The sequence below is a fragment of the Phoenix dactylifera genome, chromosome 16 (genome assembly GCF_051530095.1).
Source record: "Phoenix dactylifera cultivar Ajwa chromosome 16, Ajwa_hap1_PhDact_Kaust_v1.1, whole genome shotgun sequence".
Classification (NCBI taxonomy): domain Eukaryota; kingdom Viridiplantae; phylum Streptophyta; class Magnoliopsida; order Arecales; family Arecaceae; genus Phoenix; species Phoenix dactylifera.
In genome coordinates, this window is record NC_143205.1 from 19,078,082 (window position 1) to 19,100,279 (window position 22,198).

The 22,198-nt window shown below is 37.0% G+C and overlaps 2 protein-coding genes across 9 annotated transcripts; both read right to left on the reverse strand.

Moving 5' to 3' along the window:
- Nucleotides 1-4,817: 4,817 nt before the first annotated feature.
- LOC103717432 (Small nuclear RNA activating complex (SNAPc), subunit SNAP43 protein) lies at nucleotides 4,818-13,945 on the reverse strand. Of its 5 annotated transcripts, none has more exons than XM_089927788.1 (10): nucleotides 13,726-13,914; nucleotides 13,178-13,399; nucleotides 11,252-11,339; nucleotides 11,015-11,119; nucleotides 10,698-10,811; nucleotides 9,993-10,191; nucleotides 9,830-9,875; nucleotides 6,843-6,918; nucleotides 5,273-5,605; nucleotides 4,818-5,146 (listed from the first exon to the last, which is right to left on the reverse strand). In XM_089927788.1, exons 4-9 carry the CDS (start codon nucleotides 11,115-11,117, stop codon nucleotides 5,406-5,408), a joined length of 738 nt encoding a protein of 245 aa, XP_089783914.1. In that variant the 5' UTR covers nucleotides 11,118-11,119; nucleotides 11,252-11,339; nucleotides 13,178-13,399; nucleotides 13,726-13,914; the 3' UTR covers nucleotides 4,818-5,146; nucleotides 5,273-5,405. The 5 variants fall into 5 exon arrangements, with proteins under 5 accessions (XP_089783914.1, XP_089783913.1, XP_008804062.1 ...); XM_089927787.1 differs by having other exon boundaries at nucleotides 11,015-11,141; XM_008805840.6 differs by lacking the exon at nucleotides 13,178-13,399 and having other exon boundaries at nucleotides 11,015-11,169; nucleotides 13,726-13,945.
- A 1,406-nt stretch (nucleotides 13,946-15,351) lies between these two features.
- LOC103717405 (uncharacterized) lies at nucleotides 15,352-20,998 on the reverse strand. Of its 4 annotated transcripts, none has more exons than XM_008805783.6 (7): nucleotides 20,721-20,998; nucleotides 19,854-19,957; nucleotides 19,247-19,314; nucleotides 18,098-18,199; nucleotides 17,904-17,997; nucleotides 17,226-17,403; nucleotides 15,352-16,025 (listed from the first exon to the last, which is right to left on the reverse strand). In XM_008805783.6, exons 3-7 carry the CDS (start codon nucleotides 19,265-19,267, stop codon nucleotides 15,959-15,961), a joined length of 462 nt encoding a protein of 153 aa, XP_008804005.1. In that variant the 5' UTR covers nucleotides 19,268-19,314; nucleotides 19,854-19,957; nucleotides 20,721-20,998; the 3' UTR covers nucleotides 15,352-15,958. The 4 variants fall into 4 exon arrangements, with proteins under 4 accessions (XP_008804005.1, XP_088569222.1, XP_089783916.1 ...); XM_088713096.2 differs by having other exon boundaries at nucleotides 19,854-19,950; nucleotides 20,721-20,989; XM_089927790.1 differs by lacking the exon at nucleotides 20,721-20,998 and adding an exon at nucleotides 20,427-20,700.
- Between the last annotated feature and the right edge of the window lie 1,200 nt (nucleotides 20,999-22,198).

Sequence of the window (22,198 nt, forward strand, 5' to 3'; positions counted from 1 at the left end):
TGGCCGATTTGGGTGCACGTGTCGGTGGATTGGGTTATGGCTGGTTTGTCTTGTATTGCGAGCAAAATTTCGGATCCGGCGATGCAATGGTCGCCCGGACAGGGCGTTGCTTTTACGTTCTGATCTGTTAAAAACTGTTAAAAGATCTGAACCATGATACACGCAGGCAGCTGGATCTGGTCTAACAAAAGGTTATTTTAGGTAAGATTTCAGTCAAGGGTTTCCGACCAGTTCACCTGGCTTACGTGGCATCGAACAACTGGTGTCGTGCCCGTGATGCTTGTCGAGACCCAATCACCGGCACTCGTATTGAGTCAATGAGATCAATGATGTGACAGGTGATGTCTGGCGTGAACCCTTCATTGTTGTCAGTTTTATTACAGTTAAAAATAATTACAGTTATTGGCCAGATATTTTTCAAATTTGGGCCTTGCCCATTTTCTTTAAAAAAAAAGAAATGAAAAAAGGCTGCTTTCTTGTATGGACCATATATATATATATATATATATATGGAAAACAATGGAAAATGGATAATCCTACTCTGTGTCAATGCATTCTCGTAAACTATAGTAATTAGTGGCCACCTAGTACCCAAATGTTCGTGTTTGTAATCTTTTTTTTGATGTAAATAAAGGTTTGACTAACTAATTTTATTAATTGCGGGTCATGATACAAAAGCTGAAGATTTATTCAGGACGTGATTTACATATTCTAGAGCTAGGTATTTGTGTTTGTAATCATATTATCAATTTTGAAAACTAACTTATTTTTTTAGTAAAAGTCAAAAAGATTGAATTTTCTTTCGAGAAAAGCATAGGAAGTCTTTAGTAAAAGTCAAAGTGGTTGAATTTTCTTTCGAGAAAAGCATAGGAAGGTAACCTAACATCTCGTATCGCGTCTAACCTCAACTTAATCATCTCGATTTTTGTTTTCAATTTTTTGAAAAAAAAATAAAAAACAAAAATAACGTGACAATGTGATGCATCAATGATGGATGTAGAGGACGGTTGATTTAGATTTTAGCGGCATAATTGTTATAAAAAAGAGTTATGGAAAAAAAAAAACCATCCTAATGGACCCTAATAATATTTTGGAGGGGAGATAATGTTTTTAAAACTTCAGCATCACAAAACTAGTTGCGTGCACTCATTGGAAGATAGGGGCATAAACATATCGTTTTCTGAAAAAAGGTGATTGTGACACATTGTAGCAAAATACAGTGGAAAGAACTTTGGGTATTATACTCTATTTAACATAATAAGTAGCGCAAATCCGAAAAAAAAATGGCACCACTAATAAAGAGGCCTAAAATGTTATATATTTTATCAAAGTTATTTTATTAATGAGAAGTCCAACTCATTCGGTGCAAAAGTAGGACCAAATCCTTGAAATCTATCCCAAAATTTTGTAGCATCCGGCTGGCTCCTTTAATTTCGTATGCCGTGCATTTGGATCCAATAAAGCAAAAGCTAGGTCTGTTATCTGGCTCCGGGGGATTGGGGTGTTCACATGATCACATCTCCAAACTGTAGCCTGATCATAGAAAGTCACCACCCAAAAGCACCAAAATGACTACCAAAAAGTCACCAGATCAATTATTCTACCTTGGTATTCACTAAACAGAGCAAAAGATACCCATAAAGCACCCAAAGAATTAAAGGGAAAAACTAAGTTGGAAGCAAGAAGACAACGCTCCGGTAATGAAAACATTGCAACGCACTCAATGGTATCATTGTGGAGGAGTGCAGTGAAGGCAAGCTCTGAAGATTATTCAAGATAGTTCACTGCTCCACTGTACTGAGTTTTAGATTTTACCGTTGGGATTCAGCAATTGGGTCTCGCAGCGCCTATCCAGTACAGAGAAATGCAGTTCTTTCTCTGTATTGCTTCTACTTATTGCTCGTTGCTCGTTTGCAGAGATAAAAAGTCTTCAAAAGGATTGTATGCCAAGTTTCAATATTAGCCCAAGAGAATTAACCCCACTCGTTCGCCCTAACATGTTGGTTCACAATTTGACACGAGTTTTACAAGGGAGAGGGAGAGGAAGGTCAAAACATAAAAAAGTACATCTAGACTGGTTGACTTGGGACAGTCCCAACGACTATATTAACTTAAAGTAATTCTATTAGACCTTATAGAATACTTGTACAAAGCTCCTTCTAGCTTAAGAAATCCTTGTATATTAGTCCAGAAACTTTTAATCGTCTACCAATACCCTCCATCCTGCCTTGACTTCGCTTTGGTCTCCCCCGCTGCTTTTCCTTATCTTTTTTCGTAGTAGTCTTATTTAATTTTAACTACTAAATGAGTATTAAATTGCACCAGTTTACCGCAATATTTGCATTTGATAAGTGATTATCATGAAATAGTAATTGCTGCACACCAACCGCAGCATTTGACTATGATTATTTTCTTTTTTCAAACTTCGATTCTAAGAGAGCTTGCATGATTTGGCGTTCCTAGGTTGTCAACAATCTCTTGCCACGTGACAATGCAAGTGTGTTATTTGAAAACATAAATGAGATTGCGATTGAGCCTTGGTTCTTCGAAATTAAAAAAAAGGTCTGACTAAAAGGAATCATTTTGATCCTTAACCCCCCAAAAAATGATAGAAATAAAGTAAAAGAGGAAAAAAAAATGTCCTTAAATGAATCATATTTCTAGCGGAATCTGAGGCAAATTAGTCGAGATCTTCAAATGACCACCATCAATCTGGCATCTAGTTCGGACCGGTCCCCAGCAGATGAATATAGCAAAGGAGAGTTGTTTTTTTATGATAGTCTCTTTCTCAGCAACTTTGATTGAGTCCTAGGCCTCATGAGTCGTCCATGCCACGATGAGCGTCTTTTTTATATCCTTTTTATTGATGGACCCAACTAGCATTAGTAACATTTTCGAAGCTTCATCGGGATGCTTATTGATTAGACCAGATCCATCGCTCAGCTAGTAAAACCATCCAACCATGAAACCACATGCATAAAGCCGAATAAAATGAATACGCACAAACTCATACATATTGCTTTATGATTGGACTGATCCACTAGCTTAGTAGTGGATTTAGTCCAACCAATAATTAGTATATTAAAGAAATTTTTAGTTAAATCAAAGATCTATCGCTGAGCTGATGAATCGATCCAACCATACACCAACACGGAGAAAGAAGCACTAGGACTTTTTTTTTCCTTCTCTTTTTTATTTCATGTTTGGCAGTGTTTATTTATAGTTGGACTGATTAAGACCAGGTCCAACAAATAATTTATCTCTTGAAATAATTGGACAGCCATGATGGTGGATCTCACAAACCAAGAGTTGGTAACTTAGCAAATGATGGAACCTATTTCCACAGTGTATTTTATCTCGTTAACGATCGGCGGAACACACTTCCATGGCGTAGGGGAATAACTGGACAATGCAACTACTTCAAAAAATTGGGTTCTCAAGGTCACACTGTTAATTCTTCTATCATTTTTATAAAATATTTAATGATGCTCCCAGTATTATTCTCTAAAAGAAAATAATGATGGTGTCGAAGGTTGAAATTTGAAAGCACAACAAAATAAAATAATTGAAAAAAAAAGTGGTGCCTAAGCCTAGCTCTCAACAGACTCATCTTCTTATTTTAAACAGTGGTTCAAATTGTTTTCCACAACCATTACTTTAGGGCTTAGTAGCCGACTGCAGCTCAGCTTTGCATAAAGTTACTTAGACTCGGCCTTATAGCGAAAAAAAAAGAGAGGGGGCGGTGGTAGGATGAGATCAAGACGTAACCGTATATTTTATAGATGAAGACAGGGTTTTCTTTATCTAGTTTTTCTTAAGCCATATATGGATATCGGCTTATTGTCCATAAATCTGATACAAGTATGAATACCGAGTATCAACATGATGTAATAAGTACAGTCATGATTACTTTAATATTTATAAGAGATTAGCCTTTTAGTTAATTTTTCATCCGTTCGAGTATATTTCTTAAATGAGTTATTTACAAAAATTTCATATAAAAATACACATTGTAAATTTTCCAAGTTCTGTTTATATTCATTTAAAACATATATAGGTATTATAAATGTAGCAATTATAAATGTAGCAAGTGAATCTGCCGTTTTCACTACCACAACGGCCTAGGTATTAGTATATCTAATACATAATCCATATGAATTCAAAATGACTATGGACATATTGTTTAAAAAAAGAGCACTTGAATCCATTTTCACCAAATAAATGTGCATACCAATATCAATATACAAAAATCACCCCTATGAATCTTGACATCAACATTATATTTTTCTCCTGGTTTTTCAACCATCTTTCGATTTAGATATTTATTGAAAATAGATCTAATATGTCCATCTAACTTCATAGTGTAATTGCATAATGATATGTATGAGAAAAGTCTTTCGGAATTATGAAAAGAAACTACAACGTGACACGTGACAACAAAACAAATACAATTGAAGTCCACAGCCATAGCCTATATTGAAGGATATCTGCGGCTACAAATTTTTCCAGAAATATTGGCAATTCTTCCAAAGTTTCCATGCTTGAAATTACACTACATATTAAGAAGAGATTCAGAGCCTATTTGGACATGCATTCAATCAGGAACTTTCATTTGGAACAGCCAGAAAGCTATTCAGAGCACTGTACTATTCATATTGGCTTGATGGCCAGTCACAGACATACGATTGAAGTGAACTCGCATACTTATACCATATCTCAAGAGGTATAGCTTCATCCCCTCCATGACCATGGCCTTGTATGACACAAGGCCAAATCCCTTTTTATCTCCATCGGCAGAAGTATATGCACCCCAATCATATAGAAAACTTAAAATTCATGGCCTATTTTGAACATTTGAAATTTTTTTAATGAACAAGTATGTTGCTGAATAGCTTAGCAGGTAAAAACAGAGATACATCTCAAAAAATTGGGTGTGAACCAACGATTAAAGAAGTTTTTCCGAAGATGACAAAACATATTAACTAGCAAAGGTGAGCAAGACCAGAGATGCATATCACAGAGAATGTAACATATCTCGATAGAGCAATTATTATGTAAAAATATCCTCTGAAAGTGTCTTTGGTGTCTTTGGTAATTACACATCAACAATGGCCGTCCCGTAGATACCCCTTAGCTAAATCAGCACCTATTTAAAAAGAAAATGGCAGTAGATTCTAAGGACAAATACAAGCAAAACTGAAATGAAAGATTGGTCAGACTGAATCCAACTACAGCCAAAGTGGCAAGATTAGAAAGGATTTTCCATGGGTACCTGTTGATCTGAAGAGAGGCTTTGAACAAGCAGCTAGCCACGAGCATTTAACAACTGTCACTTGCTGGTGCTGAGTTTAGGAACCAAATATATAGTTAGTAAAACCAGCTGAAACCAGATATACTAGATGTAGTTATTCATTCAACAGGTGTTCTATCTCATCAAAACCGTTAGCTGCCACAATTTCATTCTGATGGCTAATTCCTGTCTGTTTATAAAATGCTTCTTTTTGAGCATCCCATTCTTTCACAATCTCCTTTACCATGTCCCCCACCATTTTGTTATTTTCTGCTATATGCTTGATGTCTTCGATTTCCACCATCTGGCTGGCCTCTTTAAACAAGAAAAGACAAGAAAATAAATATATCAAAGAAAAAGGTACTTGGAGATCTAGAGTAATTTTTTTAAAAAGTAAAAAAAATAAGCTTTTTTAATCAAATAAAAATGATTTGCATTAACACGAACAGATAGCAAGACGATTTGGAACTTTACAAGCCATGTCGCAAAATATAAATAATGTCAGAAGCTTTTAGGATTATGTCATGTGACATGCAGTTTTGATGGTGGAATTGTAGGATGGATAAGGCTGCATGACTATCAGACTGACTAGCAGATGTTGAAGATTTTATGATTGTATGATTAAATAGTAGGTTTTACTCCAATTTCATATGAAGTAATTCTGACAGACAGATCGATCAAATAATAGTTTTGCCCTATTATGTTTTTGCTACAACTAAGGGGCACTTAAATGTGCCTTTCCTATATATATATATGTATACTCATATCATCGATATGGAACCTCCCATGAGGATTTTTTTTAATTTTTCTGGCTTTTCTTTTTTTGGAATTTATTCAGACTTATTTGACTGAAACTCTAAAATTCAAAGCGAAACCGCTGAAATTGTCAAGCTTCATCCAGGGGACTGAAACCAAGTTTTAAAGCTTTGGGCAAATAACAATTAAGCATAATGCTTCGCTATAACAGCTTAGATGTGACAAATCACAAAAGTCACAAGCATGGCACATCCCATGCCAATTCAATCATTACATTCCTTGCATTGCAGCACCACAAAACCTTGTAACCATGGTCTTGGAGAAGCATTGCCAAGCTAGGTAAAAGGAACATATAATTTTGAAGTCAACCTTTGGGAGCTATAGTAGCTCCCGTGGAGGCACATAACCCATTCATCCTTAGAATACCATACTAAAAGGAATCCTAGACAAAATTTTCAATTATAATTGAAAGATGACAATCTAATTTCAACCATAAGTAAAAGATGATAATCCAGAAAAATGGACTCTTTATCCAGATTGAAAAAAGTTAAAGAAGTCAAGTGTGCCTCAGTTAGGCTTATGATTCTTTTTTCACATTGTCAATAAGAGTCATGATCAGTGGTTCAGGATCATTTAAAACTTGCCAGCAGCAATTGCTAGTTAACGAACTAGGCAAATTGCAATATTCACACAATCAAAATTTAAGAACTTTATTTGATATACAAAAACAGTTGATCCTGTAATTTCTTCAGCTACTGTGCTATTAAAGTGTTTAGGAAATCGGTAACGAAATTACCTTTGATAGCCAGTTCTTTCGCTTTCGCATATTCTGTTGACATTTTCTTGAGTGTTTCCAGCTCCAATTTTGTGCCCTGAAAGGGCAAGGGTCCAAAAAATAAGCCACATTGAAGAAAGAGAAGCAATAATTTCCAGATAAACAGCTATACCAAAAATTCTATAACAATATAACATTCCAAAAGGATAAAAAAAGAAGAATCCAAGCTTTTCTATGGTAAGGGACTCAAAGTTGACATGCTAACTTATGTTCAAAAGTTAAACATGGTTATCAAAATCACAATCTCAGATGTATCTGCAATATTCCAATTATATGAAGTTAAACATGAAGATAAGGTTCATAACATAAGTTCAAACTTACAGTATGGCTGAACAAGGAATTAGAGTTTCAAGACAAAACAGCACCTTAAAGAACTTAAGAACCATGGTTGCAAGGCCTTGTTATAACCACCTGTCTCAACTTTGATGAATCTTTGCCAATCATCCACTACTAAAGGGTACCCCTTGTATCACACAAGCTTTTTATGGTCCTAACTAACAACTTCAGTCCATAATCCCTTCAGCTTTCTTTCTCATCTGTGACACAAATCTGAGCACCTCAATCTACTGGCATCACCTTATTCTTTATTTAAATGCCTATACTATCTTTATTGATTCTCCATTTCATTCCTCAACTGGCTGTTTATGGAATAGAGAAAATTTGGTGAATCCTATTATTATTTTTCATTAGCAGATTATCATAGCCAGAAAGAAGCATCTTGCCACCAAGGTGGTAGCCTAGTGGTACTGGGCGGAATTCCTAACCTCATGGTCCCAAGTTCGAGTCGCTGCGGCATCGATTAAAATGTGGCTTTGGCCACTGCTTAGACATGAGGTATAGAAACGCTTCTTGGACCGCTAGTAGCCAGGGTGGTGCCAGGTGTGACGTATTCATACGTGGGACTCGAGCCAGAGCCCAGAGGGATAGCTGAGCCGGGCCCACGAGTGGGGAGGGCATGAGTAAAATCGGTCGGGGTGCCCAACACACGGCCATTTCTACCCGCATCGAACACTCTCCTGGCGGGGACCCAGTGGGGGCTGCTACGCGGGGGTGGGCTTGTCCCTTCCTCCCCCCTTCCCCTTTTGATTAGCAAAAAAAAAAGAAGCATCTTCAAACTTTTCTTTGCAGACTTTATCATAATCACAGAGGAGTCTCAATTTGGAGAAAATAAACATCTTCAATTTCTACTTGTTCTTGCTTACTAGACTTATAGCAGATCACCATGTGAAAGCACACTCCACAAGTTCGATGGTGTCAAGATCTGGCTTTTTGATCATCAGAAAACCCTACAACTAATCAAGAAATTCCAAGCTATCAACTTGTCCTTTTGAATTCTGAGATCCTAAAACTTGTACCCTCAATTACACTCTAACTTGCTGATTATTCAATACTATGAAAATGCTCTGTCATTGGGCTCATCAAGAATAGTGCCATGGCATGCAGGGGGGGAAGCCAGATTTTGTCAACCAACAATCTGAGCAGCAACCCAAACACCAATAAATCTAAAGCTCCTCACAAACAATCCCTAAACATTACTATCATGGTTTGATCATGCCCATTAAACGCTTAATTGCTTCTCTCCCACTGACTGGAATAAAATTGATATTTTGGCTTGTAATCGTCAAGTTACGGGGCGCAATGATGGGGTTTTTTTCAAGAACAAAACCTCCAAATCTGGAATTCATGGGCTGTTTTAATCAGCTGATATTGGTCATGTTTCAGTGAAAGATGAAATAAGAGAAGAAACTTGTCAAGAACATCTTTTTCAATGATAGGGTTTTTCAAGAATGATGGAATCTTGCACAACAGGTTGATGAAGCTCTGACATAATACTAGGCCTCCATGGGCACAAATATTTTGAAAGTTGACAAACAGTAACCCATGAAGGTATGAAGTCAATCAATATGGCAACAATGAAATCCTTATTACTAAGAAAAGTACAGAATCACAGAGATTTTATGATTATACATATACTAGAGTATGCTAAACATGTAAAGCTATAAATAGTCCAATCAACGTTTTAAATTCTGGAAGATGGAGCTACCCCAGTTTTCCCATGAAATAAGACACGCCGCCGTCCCGCCCCTTCCCAACTCTTGGGACACAGGATGTCCCAAGAGGTACCAATCAGGATGCTAGAACAATGGCGGGACGGTCCTATCCCGACACATGGGATGGTACCCCATCTCGGTGTCCAGCGGAACATCCCGCCGGGACTTGAATCCTTGTTTTTAATTATCTCTCATACTCTTCACAGGGTCCATACCATTCAATTTATATAAGCAATAAAAGATATATAAAGAACATTAGAAAACAAACCTTTGCTGATGGATTACAAAATGGGAAAAAGTTCTGATGATATAAAAGTAAACTAAGAGCAGGTTGAAAGTAAAAGTTACCAAAAATGCTACTTTGTGTAGCATAACATTAATAAATTTTTTTTGGGCATGCTCCAAGTCAATAATGTGTTTTGGCTAACCAATGCTATGAGACTGATTCACCTATATCGACTGTGACATAACTATCCCAGGAAACATCAAGCAACAGCAAGAATCGATTTTAAGTGTATCTAGAAGCCATGTTTCTGAAATTTCAAAAATTTGGATGCTTTATTCTTGTCTGGTACATGGGTCCTCAAAACTCCAAATTACCGTGTCGCAATCTGACAAACGAATACACAGTGACAGCTAGGTTCAAACAACTGACAAACTTTTACACTTCAAATCCATAAATAAAAATACTATATACAGTGTATTAGTATAGTCTTCTAACAATCAATAATGGACAGTTGTTAGCAAGATGGCATGCATCGACCAATCAGCTATTCTGGTCCCATGTTTGAATTCTTCTGGGACCTCATTGGATGATGATCAGATTGTTCTTGTCTATAATTATGCTTCAAATATAGACTCTCACTTAGTATTTTACTGAAGAGTAAAATCACTTACAAGGTCCATCCGCAGATAGTCCTCAATATGAGTATTTGCTAGTAATCTGTCATTGCAAAAGAAAGAAATCAGAAGCTGCCTGCTACTACGAATACAATATTAGAGAAAATCTCAGTGATGTGGGGTGTGCGTGTATTAGAGAGAGAGAAGGAGAAGGAGTTACTTTTCACATGCAATTTGTGCACGCCTGTTCTGTAGCTTTGTGATTTCATCAACTCTCTGAGTTACAGAGCCACCAACTATATCAACAAAACCAAATAAAAACATATTGCCATCTAGCATCCTTTTGACTAGAGCAGGTACAATGCCTATCTTATTTTCTTTTGCATCAACAACCAGAGCTTTTAGCCTCTTTAACTCTCCTATTACAAGAAATAGGAATTCAGGTGAAAGGTAAATAAAAGATGCATGAAATTCTCAATCTAAATAATTCAGTTTTACTGGCAAAAAAATAGGATTCGGATTTATGAAAAATTGCTTATGATCATAAAATGTAAGTAAATCATAAGCATAAGAATGACAAGTAAAGGAATCTATCAAAAGACAATATTTATTTTATTTCCTCAAAAAAAAAAAGTAGACAACGTTTATTTGTCTCTACTCTCAAGTAAAAAAAACTTCTTTGTAAGATAGAATAAATCCAAGAATGACTTATGCCTTTTATCTGCCAACACCAAATACATAGGATAGAAGAAATTTTGCAATATAGCATGATACATTTACATTTGAGAATTACAAGAAACATTAGCAATCTCCATAAGATTTAGTTAGGAACAAAATAACTCATCAGCTTAAAGCAATCAACTCTAATTGTTAATGTAACTGAATTTTTTTTTTGTTTGAAAAAAAATCCAAGTATGAAGCATACCAAGAGACAAATAAATCTTGAAGTGAGGTTTGTATGGTTGAATCTCATAAAGACAGTAAAGGCAGTAAAGTCCACCCAATCTCCGCGACAGAAAACCAGTAGAAATCATATGACCTGCATAAGACAGTAAGTACTCACTAAAATCCCGAACAAAGGAGAATTTACAGTAACCTTAGTGTAAAAAAAGAGAACGAAAGACAAAAAAGGTATACTTCCTTCAAGTCTCCAACCATGATATCAATATAATTTTCTGAAACTCGGCCCTGACTCATGATGTTAGGAAATAGCAAGAGAATAGGAGAAGATTGATAACATACTGATGCAATGGGCATAGAGGGATTGCATAAATAAGGCTGAATTGGAAGTTGGTTTGGCTTCATAGATGTAAGAAAACTTCTTAGCCATCCACACCTTCTTCATATCTGCCAGCGTGGTAAAGTTTCCCTGCCAGTTAAAAGCATGAACCCAATTTCTTTTGATTTTACTGAATCAGAACCATTTAGCTGTAAATTTAGGAGGAAAACTGCAAAAATGAGAACAGACTAGGTGAGGACCTCGGTGAACTCATCTAAAAGTTCGTCAATGTCCAGCTTGAAGGGTGTAAGGTCCATATCAATACACCATCAGAACTGTAATCAAAACCTGCAACCCATTTATTGATTATCTACAAAACCTCCAACTCTTCAATAAATATAAACACATAATGAACAATACTTAGAAATTTGATGTAATTAAGTGTCTACAAACTGAGAAACGTTTAAACTATGAAAATACTATATCGTCATTGCTACTCATTATTCATGAGGCCATTATAGCTTCAAGCAAGAGCTCACAAGTAATTTGTCACATACTTTACCAAAAAAACAAAGAAGACTGACACACATGCCATAAATCAGGGAGGGTAGAACAAATGAAATGAGAAGAGTATTTAAAAGAGAGCAGAAAAGATTTTTCTTGCATAGCTTAAAGATAAATACAAGGATAAATTAAAGATAAAGATAAAGATATCGATAAGTTGGTTGATCGGCCAAAGATCCTTTCCTTCAAGTTATATCGCTCTATTTATACATAATATGTCAAGCAGTATGGTAACCACCCATTTCCAACGTTGACAATTGTCCACGTCCAGACTCCACTTTCTTAGTTTCAACTACCAGGACTACCATCCTCCCACTCACCATGACTTGTTAACTGTCCAGTCCTATATTACCTTCAATAACTACCTTTTTGATCTTGTCCTGTGTCACAATCCCTTTCACTAGGTTAATGTGTAGTGAGCCATTGTTCACCATGCACAATCAAGCCGATCCAACATTATCTTCACTCAACTCTCTAATGGCTACTTGGTCTGATGGTCATCTTACTTGGTTTGTTAAGTGACATTCAAGCCGCTTCTTGGTTAACCAGTTTGTTCCTCAAGCAAGACCGAATGGCATCAATGCTTCAGCCTTCAGATATTTGAATTAGGTACTTCGTTCAAGACTTACCTTGATTTGAAATCCCCTTCATTGTATTCTGTCTCAGAGTGCTGCATGTGTCAGGATATGGTGAAAACAAGAAGAGTAAGGAGAAGGAGAAACAGAGAGAGCAAAGAAGGGTGAGAATGAGGGAGAGAAAGCAGAGAGAAGAGAGAGAGAGAGAGAGAGAGAGAGAGAGAGAGAGAGCAGAGAATTAAGCATGAAGAGAGGGAGTCATACATCTCTCTTTGGTTTGATATTTTCCTTTTGTTTTTCTTTCAAGAAATGGAATGAAACAAAGAGTAGTCAAAAATGGAGGTATTCACATCCAGTGGCTAGTCAAAGATGTTTTCCACGGCCATCCAGTGGCTGGTGAACTAGCAAGATCAAATCCGTGATCTGATCATTAGTAGCCTAGTTTGCCTATATGTGTTTGTGTAGAGGTAATATGAGGGCATCCACATAACACTCCCAATATGGTCGGTCTTGACTGGATGATGGGGGGCCGACAATGATGACTTGAACTATTGGAAATGGTCAACTATCTCTAAACTACTCGCTGTAAAACAATTATGTGATTTGAAGATCCTTGGTCTATACATTCAGTGGTTAGAAAATGGCCAGTGCCGCGAATTGGATATTTTTAGCAACACTTTTAGTAAGGAAATTTTTAAGGAGCAGGTGCACGTTCACGATTGGGGGGAGATTCCTATGTACATGCCTTACCCTAGGTAGAAGATCCTGACTACTAAGTACACCTTCAGTGCCAAGCATCTTACCAGTGGATTAGTAGGGTATTGACTACAAAGAATACATATATCAACTAGAAAATCACCCATAAAATGCATATATAAATGAAAGAATTCAATTCAGGATGTCGAGAAGATAAACAACATGAAGTATGATAAACAACGCAAGCTCCTGAAAAAGAATCTAGGTCAAATCATTCATCTGGAAATGACATCGAAGTGCTATCACGGCATAAAAAATCTTGTTGCAATCATTAATATAATACTTGCATACTTAGAATCATGTTGTTCCCTGGCTCTGATGCCCCACTAGTCTTGTGGCAAGTCCATTTGCATGCTTTCACAATTGAAGTAGCTCAAGAACCGATAATCCCCAAAAAGTTTGGCATATTTTAAGATCACTCTTTTCTAAGTTAATTACAGGATCATGCATGTGTGTAAGGTCTGGATTCCCCTTCCAACTAAATGACAGATACCACCACTCACAGCTGCTAATCTGCAAATTATTATTAAAAAAACAGGCATCTTACGGTCAAAAAGAGAGAATAACCAGCAAAACATCGCCAAATAATCATGAATTAAAACAATGTCATCATGATTTTAAAGAGAAACAAAAAGCTGTGCAACACCCAAAAACGGCGTGGTGACCACTAATTCTATAAATTAACCCTGCTAAAAACCACACGAAACAGACAAAGCTCCTCAATAAACCCCAATAATCACGGTACTTCAGACCAAAATCGAAAATCGAGGATTAACAGAGATAAAGAACAATATTGAACTCAAGAACGGCGATTTAAAGGACGGGATCAGGATGCTTACCTGGAGGACACAAAGGTCAGAGGGCTTGGACTGCTTCTTGATTTCGATCCAAAGGGAGAGATTTATGGGGATGGATGGGATCGCGGTCGGATTTCGTGCGACGCGAGGTGTGGAATCAGAGGAAGAAGAATAGGGCAGCGGGGGAAGGTATCCGCCTCCGCGTGGGGTCGCGTTTTTCGTTATGGAGCCGAGACGGAGAATCGGAAAGCCGACCGGTTCTGGGACTTGGTCGATGTGGGTGCACGTGTCAGCAGATTGGGATATGGCTGGTCCGTCTTGTGTTGAGAGCCAAATTTCGGATCCAGTGATGCATCCGTGACCCGACAGCGGGGGGGCGTGGGTATGATCTGGGTTAGATCTCATCCGTGATGCACGCGGGCTGTTGGATCTGGTTTATTTTAGGGAAGATTTCAGAAAAGGGTTTTGGATCAGTTCGCCTGGCTTACGTGGCATCCAACGATTGGTGTTGTACACAGATGATCCGTGAAGTTTGTCGAGTCCCAATCACCGACATTCTCATCGAATTACTGAGAGCAATGATATGGCAGGTAATGTCTCGCATTGTTCTTCTATTTAATGAATCCCTTTATTATTGCTAGTTTTATTACCGATAAAAATAATTAAGGTTATTGGCTGGATATCTAAAAATTTGGGCATTGCCATTTTCTCAAAAAAAAAAAAAAATTAAAAAATGGCTTCTTTCTTAGATTTGTATGGACTGGAAATATATGGAAAATGATTAATCTTGCTATGTATTAATGCACTCTCATAATCTATCATGATTAGAGGCCAGCTATTGCCCAGATGTTTATGTTTATAATCATGTTTGTAATCTATAACAATAAGAGGTTGAATTTTCACTTGAGAGAAGCATAGAAATTAGAAAGATAACCAGTTATCTGATGTTAGATCTCAATTTTGCCGTCCATATCTCTATTTTCCTTAAAATATATATATATATCTTTCGCCAATAGCATAGCCTACCAAACCTCCTGAACATAAGATGTAAATGATGGATGTAGAGAACTATTGATTTAGTTTTTAATGATATAATTGTTATAAAAAACAATAATGGAACAAAAATCTATTTTATTTTCATTGACGATAATATTATTTCAGAGGGCAGATGATGTATCTAAATCTTTAGCATCGGCCAAACGAGTTGCGTGCGCTCATTTGAGGATTGGTGCATAAACATATCATATTCTGAAAATAAATGATTGTGACACGATTTGGCAAAATACCCTAAAAAGAATGTAGGAATTATACTCTGTTCAAGATACGTAGTGCAAAATGAAAAAAAAAAAAAAAAAAAAAAAAAAAAAAGAAGAAAAGATACCACTAATAAAGAGGCCTAAAATGTTGTATACTTTATCAAAGTTAGTTTATTAAAAGTTCTCTTTCATTGCAGAAGTAAGACCAAATCCTCCTCTGTTTTTTTCCTAAGCCGTGCACTAGGATCCAGTAAAGCAAAAGCTAGGTATGTTATCTGATTCCGAGGGCTTGGGGTGTTTTCCAGGATTAAAATTTCTATCTTGCTCCGACCGGTTCACAGAGCAGAGCAGTTTTTAACCTGGAGGGATGCAGCACCGATCTTTCATACATATATACAGTTGAGAAGGAAAAAACAAAATCACCAGCAATTATGTAAATTATGTAAATCTCCAACACTGTGACATTTATGTCTTCACATGATCACATCTCCAAACTGAAGCCGGATCATGAAAAATGACCACCCAAAAGCACCAAAATGACTAACAGTAAGTCACCAGACCAATGATTGTACATTGGAATTAACTAAACAGAGCAAAAATATCCATAGAGCACCCAACGAATTAAAGGGAAAAATAATTGGAAGCAAGAACACAACCGTTCAGTAATGAACAATACAACGCACTCAACGGTATCATTGTGAGGCAGTGCAATGAAGGCAAGCACTGAAGATATTCAGGACATTTCACTGCCCCAAAAGTACTGAGTTTTAGAACTTTACAGTTGGGATTTAGCAGTTAGATCCCATAACACCTACCCCAGTACAGAGCAATGCAGTTCTTTCTCTATATTGCTTGTACTAATTGCTCGTTGCTCGTTTGCAGAGATAAAGGCGGGGGAAACAGAATCATATGCTCGTCTGCAGGTAGTTAATAGTTGCATCTGCTGTGCTGCTCCCCCACAAAACCTTTATAAAGGTAAGTAGCTGAGCTGTTCTCCCACCTAACCTTCAAAACTGCAGTTAAGCTCCACCTCTTCGGTTAATGGCAAGCGTGAAATATATGAGAATCATCGACCCCATGCTAGACCTGTAAGACAATTTCAGAAATTAAATAACAAAATCCAAATGCCTTTTTTCTCATACATGAATCAAGAAGAGGATGATTATTGGGTGATCATATATTCTTCTTATGTCTTTATGGAGGGGCCTCAGCATTCAAATTATCCAAACTTCAAGATCTATTTGATATCAACACCTCTTCATCAACAAAGCAAACAAAAATCATGCATAGGTGTCAATAGTATATATTACATAAATGTGCGCTTCGGCAATTTGAGTTGCACATCATCTATTCTCTGAAAAGAAGATGGGACCATGGGGTACTAATATTCTCAATGGAGCTCAACCAAGGGGACCACAATGGCGGTAGAATGCTTGCAATTAAATACTAACTAGATGCAGTGCTGCAATTGAGTTCTATTTCTCTTGGATGATGTAATGCACCTTAGCCTGTAATTACTTAGGATTTAGATGAAAAGTAACAACCAAGGGGGCCATCACACCTCAAGGGACCACAAGTAGATGGACCAGCAGAAATGATGCCAGCTACAAATCTACTGAATTCCCTTCAAGCAATAATGCCGATGAAGAGTTTGCAAATGTGATGGTATTTACAAGCATGGTAATGAGACGTTGCAGGTGATGCCATGAGTCACCCTCATCAAGTAATGGGAACACTTTTTAAGGTGCATTTAATGAACACACCTTGATACAATCCCACATATAACAATAGAATGTTTTCCAACTCTTACACCTTTTTCCCTTTTTTATTAATTCATTCTGAAAGCTTGGGGTATTTAGATTGTTTGCCTGGGGTATCCTATCAAGATCAAGATATTTGTAGGTCTGGGAATTAAAATTTGTAAGTCCACACAGGCCATAGGGACTGGAGCAGGGAAGCACTTCTGATGCCTGCTGGGGGTGATCATCACAGCAGGGATAGTCTAAGGGCAGTAAAGTTCACTAACTATTCAACCTGGATTTATTTAGTCCAACTGTTCAATCAAATAATTATACACAAGACACCAGTTCCCAAGCATAAAAAAACCATGGTTAGAAAATTAATTCTAAGCAATAATATGGGTAAAGGATCCATGAGTTGAACAGATGAACTATATCAACAATAGAAACTGGTCCTCCACAATAAACAAAAAGCCCATAGTGAATTGATAAATCTGAATTGACCACACAACCTTGGTGCAATGAGAAAAGCCTTAATAGCACTTACATAGTTGCAAAGAAAAGAAGAATTTTCCTCGGGTGGATGGTCGTTAAGCGATTGAATCTTTTATACCTTCCTTCACCAGAATCTGTGAGAACAGGGCTATTAGCTGCAGATGGTGCAGGTACAAGAGCTCTGTTCGGTACCAAGGGCTGCTTCAACTGCTCCAGCTGAGAAGGCACCACTGCAGAAGTGAAAGGTAATCAAGTTAAAAACTTTGACAGCATTGATACTGTTTGATGGTCACATATGTATATCAGCTTTTGTGTCATATCTAATATGTTAGTTAAGGGCTTTTTGATTTGCAGACTAGAATCAATTGGATGTGAGCTCACCAAGATGAAGTGACCCATCAAATATATGCACTAAGATTTGCAATATGGTTACTTAGAATATTTCAAGCTTAAGTGCATGATATATGAAGAATGTTCAAGCTTAAGGTGGTTTGTCAAGAAAGTCATGTGGTTGAGGGCCTTGACGCATGACAGGTCTTGAATTATGGGGGAAATATACGTGCTGCTGGCACCAAGATCATGTGCATTGGAACAGTGTAACTTACTTAGCAGGAATATGCTATACAATGAAAAAGATACACCACCCACCTTTTCCATGCTAATAGCATGAGTCCAACAATGATAAAAAGATTCAAGAAAAACAATACTTAGAGAAAAATTGAACTTGTACCTTTAACTACGATCTTTTTAGATGCATCATCTGTTTCTTGCTCCTCACCCATTCGTCTCTCCATGCGGCATGAACCCTTACGAGAAAGAGCCTTCTGTAGATCACCCCCAGCAAAACATACCGTTGTTAGACATAAATTCTTTCTTATGGTAACAAAGAGGTTGATGGAATAATATCAAAAAGGAAGCACTCACAGTCATTTTTGGACTTCCAGAGCAGCATTTATCAGGCTGCTGTGTAAGACTTTCAATATCCAAAACTACACTTCCTGCTTTATCCATGGCTATAAACTGGTTCTGTAAAAAATGAATGCCATATTCAAAAGATACCCCCGAAGAGCAAAGTGTTAAGGTACTACTAAAACTGTGCAATGGTAATTAGTAGTAAAGGTTTAGCATCAAACTCCTATCTTTTACAATCACACCCTAAATCAATATTTTGCAAACTCTTTTCACATCTTAGTAAAGTCAAATAGTCTACTTCCACAACCACTAATCTAAACCTTATAATCATTTCTTCCAATTACTCAAACAAATATTCCCATTTGCTCCTCTTAGAATCAATGATCCTGAACCCAGCTTGTTTTATTTCAATCTAGCATGATATTCTCAAATGGATTCCTTAGGAAAAAAAAAAATGATATTCTCAAATGGCAAGCTTCTCCCATTCTGTCTCGTCGTTGCCATCCTAGAACCTCTTTAGATTGTTCCCTCATGTTTTTAGATCCCATTAACCGAATTGTGGCCTTGACAACACAAGACCAAACCATCATAACCAGGGCTAAAAAGGGCAAACCAATGCATGAGGCTCCCACCATTGCAAGTCTAGGGAGGGTTTGTACACAACCTTATCCCTGCTTATAGAGAGGTGGTTTTCATTTTTCGAACCCATGACCATGCACCAAAGCTCATCCTCAGCCAGATGTGATATCCTTAATAGCCGGAAACTTCTACTTAGAGTATCGTACCCACTTCAAAGTCTGTCTAAGAACTCACTCCTGTGTTCATTCCATAAATGTTCTTTTGCTAATTCTTTGAGAGATCCACTTCTCTATATTACACCAGAATCCACTTGATGCTCCTCCACTCTCTACTACTTCAGATAGCTAAGCCTCTATCACTTTCTCCTTACTATTGTTCGCATTTTGTTTCTGTTATTGCAGTCCTTTCTAACTACATCCCTCCTTATCCACGTCAACATCATATTTACAAGAGTCTCATAGCCTATAGTTTGTCATGTTACCATTTAGAACATCAATTGGAGAAATTTACTGGCCATAAAGAAGCCATAAATGAATCAATTGAATCGGGTCCTACTCCTATAAGTACAGGTTTTAGTCTTACCTGCATTAAAACCTCATCCATTTTCAGCTTTGCCAAGTAAAAGTTCCCAGGAGTAGAGTCCACCTCAACTGCCACCAAATATGAACAGTTTGATTAAAAGGCTTTGACATAAAAGAAAGCTTTAAAAAAGAATATATAAGCAGCTCGGCAAGAGGCACAAATATTACTTGTATATCAAAACATCTCATTCATTAAAGTTCCTGTATACCAAAGTATAGATCGAATAATGCAATGACTCATTATATTTCTGGACTGATATTTCTGGGTCCTTCACTAGGAGAAGCCTATCAATCCAAATCAACTAATGGATGAACTAAATGCAGAGAAAAATACATATTATTACCAGTGGAGGGCCTAGCTAATCTAAAATCTATGGGTATTTGGTGTAGCGCACCAATGACATCCATCAATAATTAGGAGAACTCCATGAGATTAAAGTGAATGTTATAAGGCTTTATCCGTTAAACATGATCAAATTAAGCTGGTCCATTGTAGATTATATAACAGCTGGAATTAGAATTTGTGTTGACAAATCCATCCAGCTTTTTGAGATCCAGGAGTGCCTCGAAAGAGGGATAAGGATACGAAACAGATAAGCTCGACATACCTCCAAACGTATTCTCTTTCACAAATATTACAGAATTTCAGAAAAAGTTGGCCGCAATTCCTCCACCATCCAGAATCCCATCCTCGGCTTCAAAGCTCTGTAACCTTTTTTTATTTTTTAAGAGAGACAGAGAGAGAGAGAGAAGAAAAGAAAAGAAAAGGTCATCATTTGGATAAAAAAGATATTAGAAAGAAAATGTTTTATAAAAGGAGACGACAATGAGATAGATGAGGAGATCCAACAAAGCAGCGGGGAAAGTTTTTTTTTAATAGAGAAAAGACGAAAGTGACACGGAATGGAGAAAAAAATTGGATTCTTTCTATCCATTATTGGGAAAAAATGAAAAGAAAATAACAGCACTAGCAGAGAATCATCTAAAACAATCGGAATAAAAAAAAATATTTTTTCCATCAAATTTCTTTTGAGATTTTCTTGTAGAAAATAAATGAGGGGAAAAAAAAGCCTTCTGTTTTATTATAGAATGCAGATTGCTGCAAGAAAATATATGGGGAAAAAAATGACGGAGAGAAAAAGAAAGTACGCATGTTCGCTAACTTGGGGGAAGGGAGAGACCGACGAGAGAGACAGAAAAGGTTGAGCGGCTCCCTTCATTACATCTTGGAAGGATAGCGCGGAGAGAAAGAGAGAGATGATGTCTAATGGCAATCAAAGCTCCCCAGAAATCGAAGTCCCTGCGCTCTTTTATTAAAGAAAAAACGATTTTTTATTTAAAACCCAGCGGATTTCCCAAGGAACCACATTTCTCTTCTTTTCTTAAGAGTCTTAAGATAAAAATCATACTTTTTTTTACCAAAAAGAATCTTAAGCTTCAACTAAGAAAATAGATCTGTTCCATAAAAATCATACCTTTTCTCCTCGAAGAAAAAAGATCGGTTGAAACAATAGAATCGGACCAAAATAGAAGAACGGAAGACGAAGGAAATAGCCGTTGGATACGATTTTTTTTTTTTTTTTTGATCCGCTTCGCGGGCGTAGCTTTCTCGAGATGGGCGACAGTTCCCGGGCTTTGCCTTCACAGGAAGGGAGAGAGAGAGAGAGAGAGAGATTTGGACAGAGCACCGCAGCAGAGAGGTCAGGTGTCTCGCCCTGTCGCTCTCTCTCTTTGTTATAAGGGCCCTCTCTCTCTCTCTAGTCTCTCTCTCCTCTTGACAATTATATGGAGGAATTATGATGAGAATTTGAGAATAGATTGAAGTATTGGATTGACCTGGATTCAACTTAAATTTTGGATTACACGTGTCTTCTGTTTTGGTCGAAAGTCTAAACTTGTTCTCCAACTAAAAATAGGTACAAGGTGAATGAATCAGAATCATATGAGAAATGCCAAAATTAACCCATATTGTCGACTTATGGTGACAGATAATTCAATGAAAGATAGGTTGTTGGTCTTTAGGCAATTTAGATTTAGGTTAGGTTGGCTCAAGCTGTCGTTGTGGACACCCCAACCAATGTATACTTAAAATTTGTGCCTGTGGCTAGGTCTTAATCTTGCACGACTTGGGTCAAGGCAGGTTGGTCCCCTTCAAGGATTCCAGCTCGGAATCAACTAATCCTTTCAATCAATCAACATGTATGAAAGGCAAATCTAATTTGTAGCAATAAAAAATATTCTTGCAATAGCTATACCCACTCTAATATTGATACCAGTATATAACATGAATTTTGGCAATATATCCTTGACTAAAGTGTCTCTAACCTACCGAGCCCATCTCACTTTTTTCAATATTGAGCATTTCTTCCCCCCTCATCCATTTTATGTTTTAACCATAAGATCAAATATTCGAATTCTTCTTTTAACATTTATTTATTTCCATTTATATATTAGTTTTAATAAGAATAAAATAATGTATGTTACTTATGCCATAATCTAGCCGTAACTTATTATCCATATGATTTGCATTCCAATTATAAGTCCAAGTCAATTCAAGTTCGACTGGAGTTAGAAACAATAACAGCACTAGGAGACCCACCTATCCCTGGATTATGAGTTGGTAAATGATTGATTTTTTTTCTGATGTTAATTGAATTTTCCTCATAAACATATTTGGCAAGCAGATATTAAAGAGAGATAAGATGCAAAAATTGATAAAAAGCAGGCAATTTAGAGTTCATGGTGCAAATTCTAGTATATAGAGATCCAACTTTGCAGGTAGGTCCCATATAATTCTCTTTTTTTTAAGTAAATAATCTTTAAGATCCACTTATGTAAGATTCCTCACATATTAAGTCATTTCACGGCATAGGACATTTGGAATTTTATTTTAAAGATATAAATAATCCGGTGCTTCACGTGACCCCCAAAAGGCCACCCTTGCCGGTTGGGT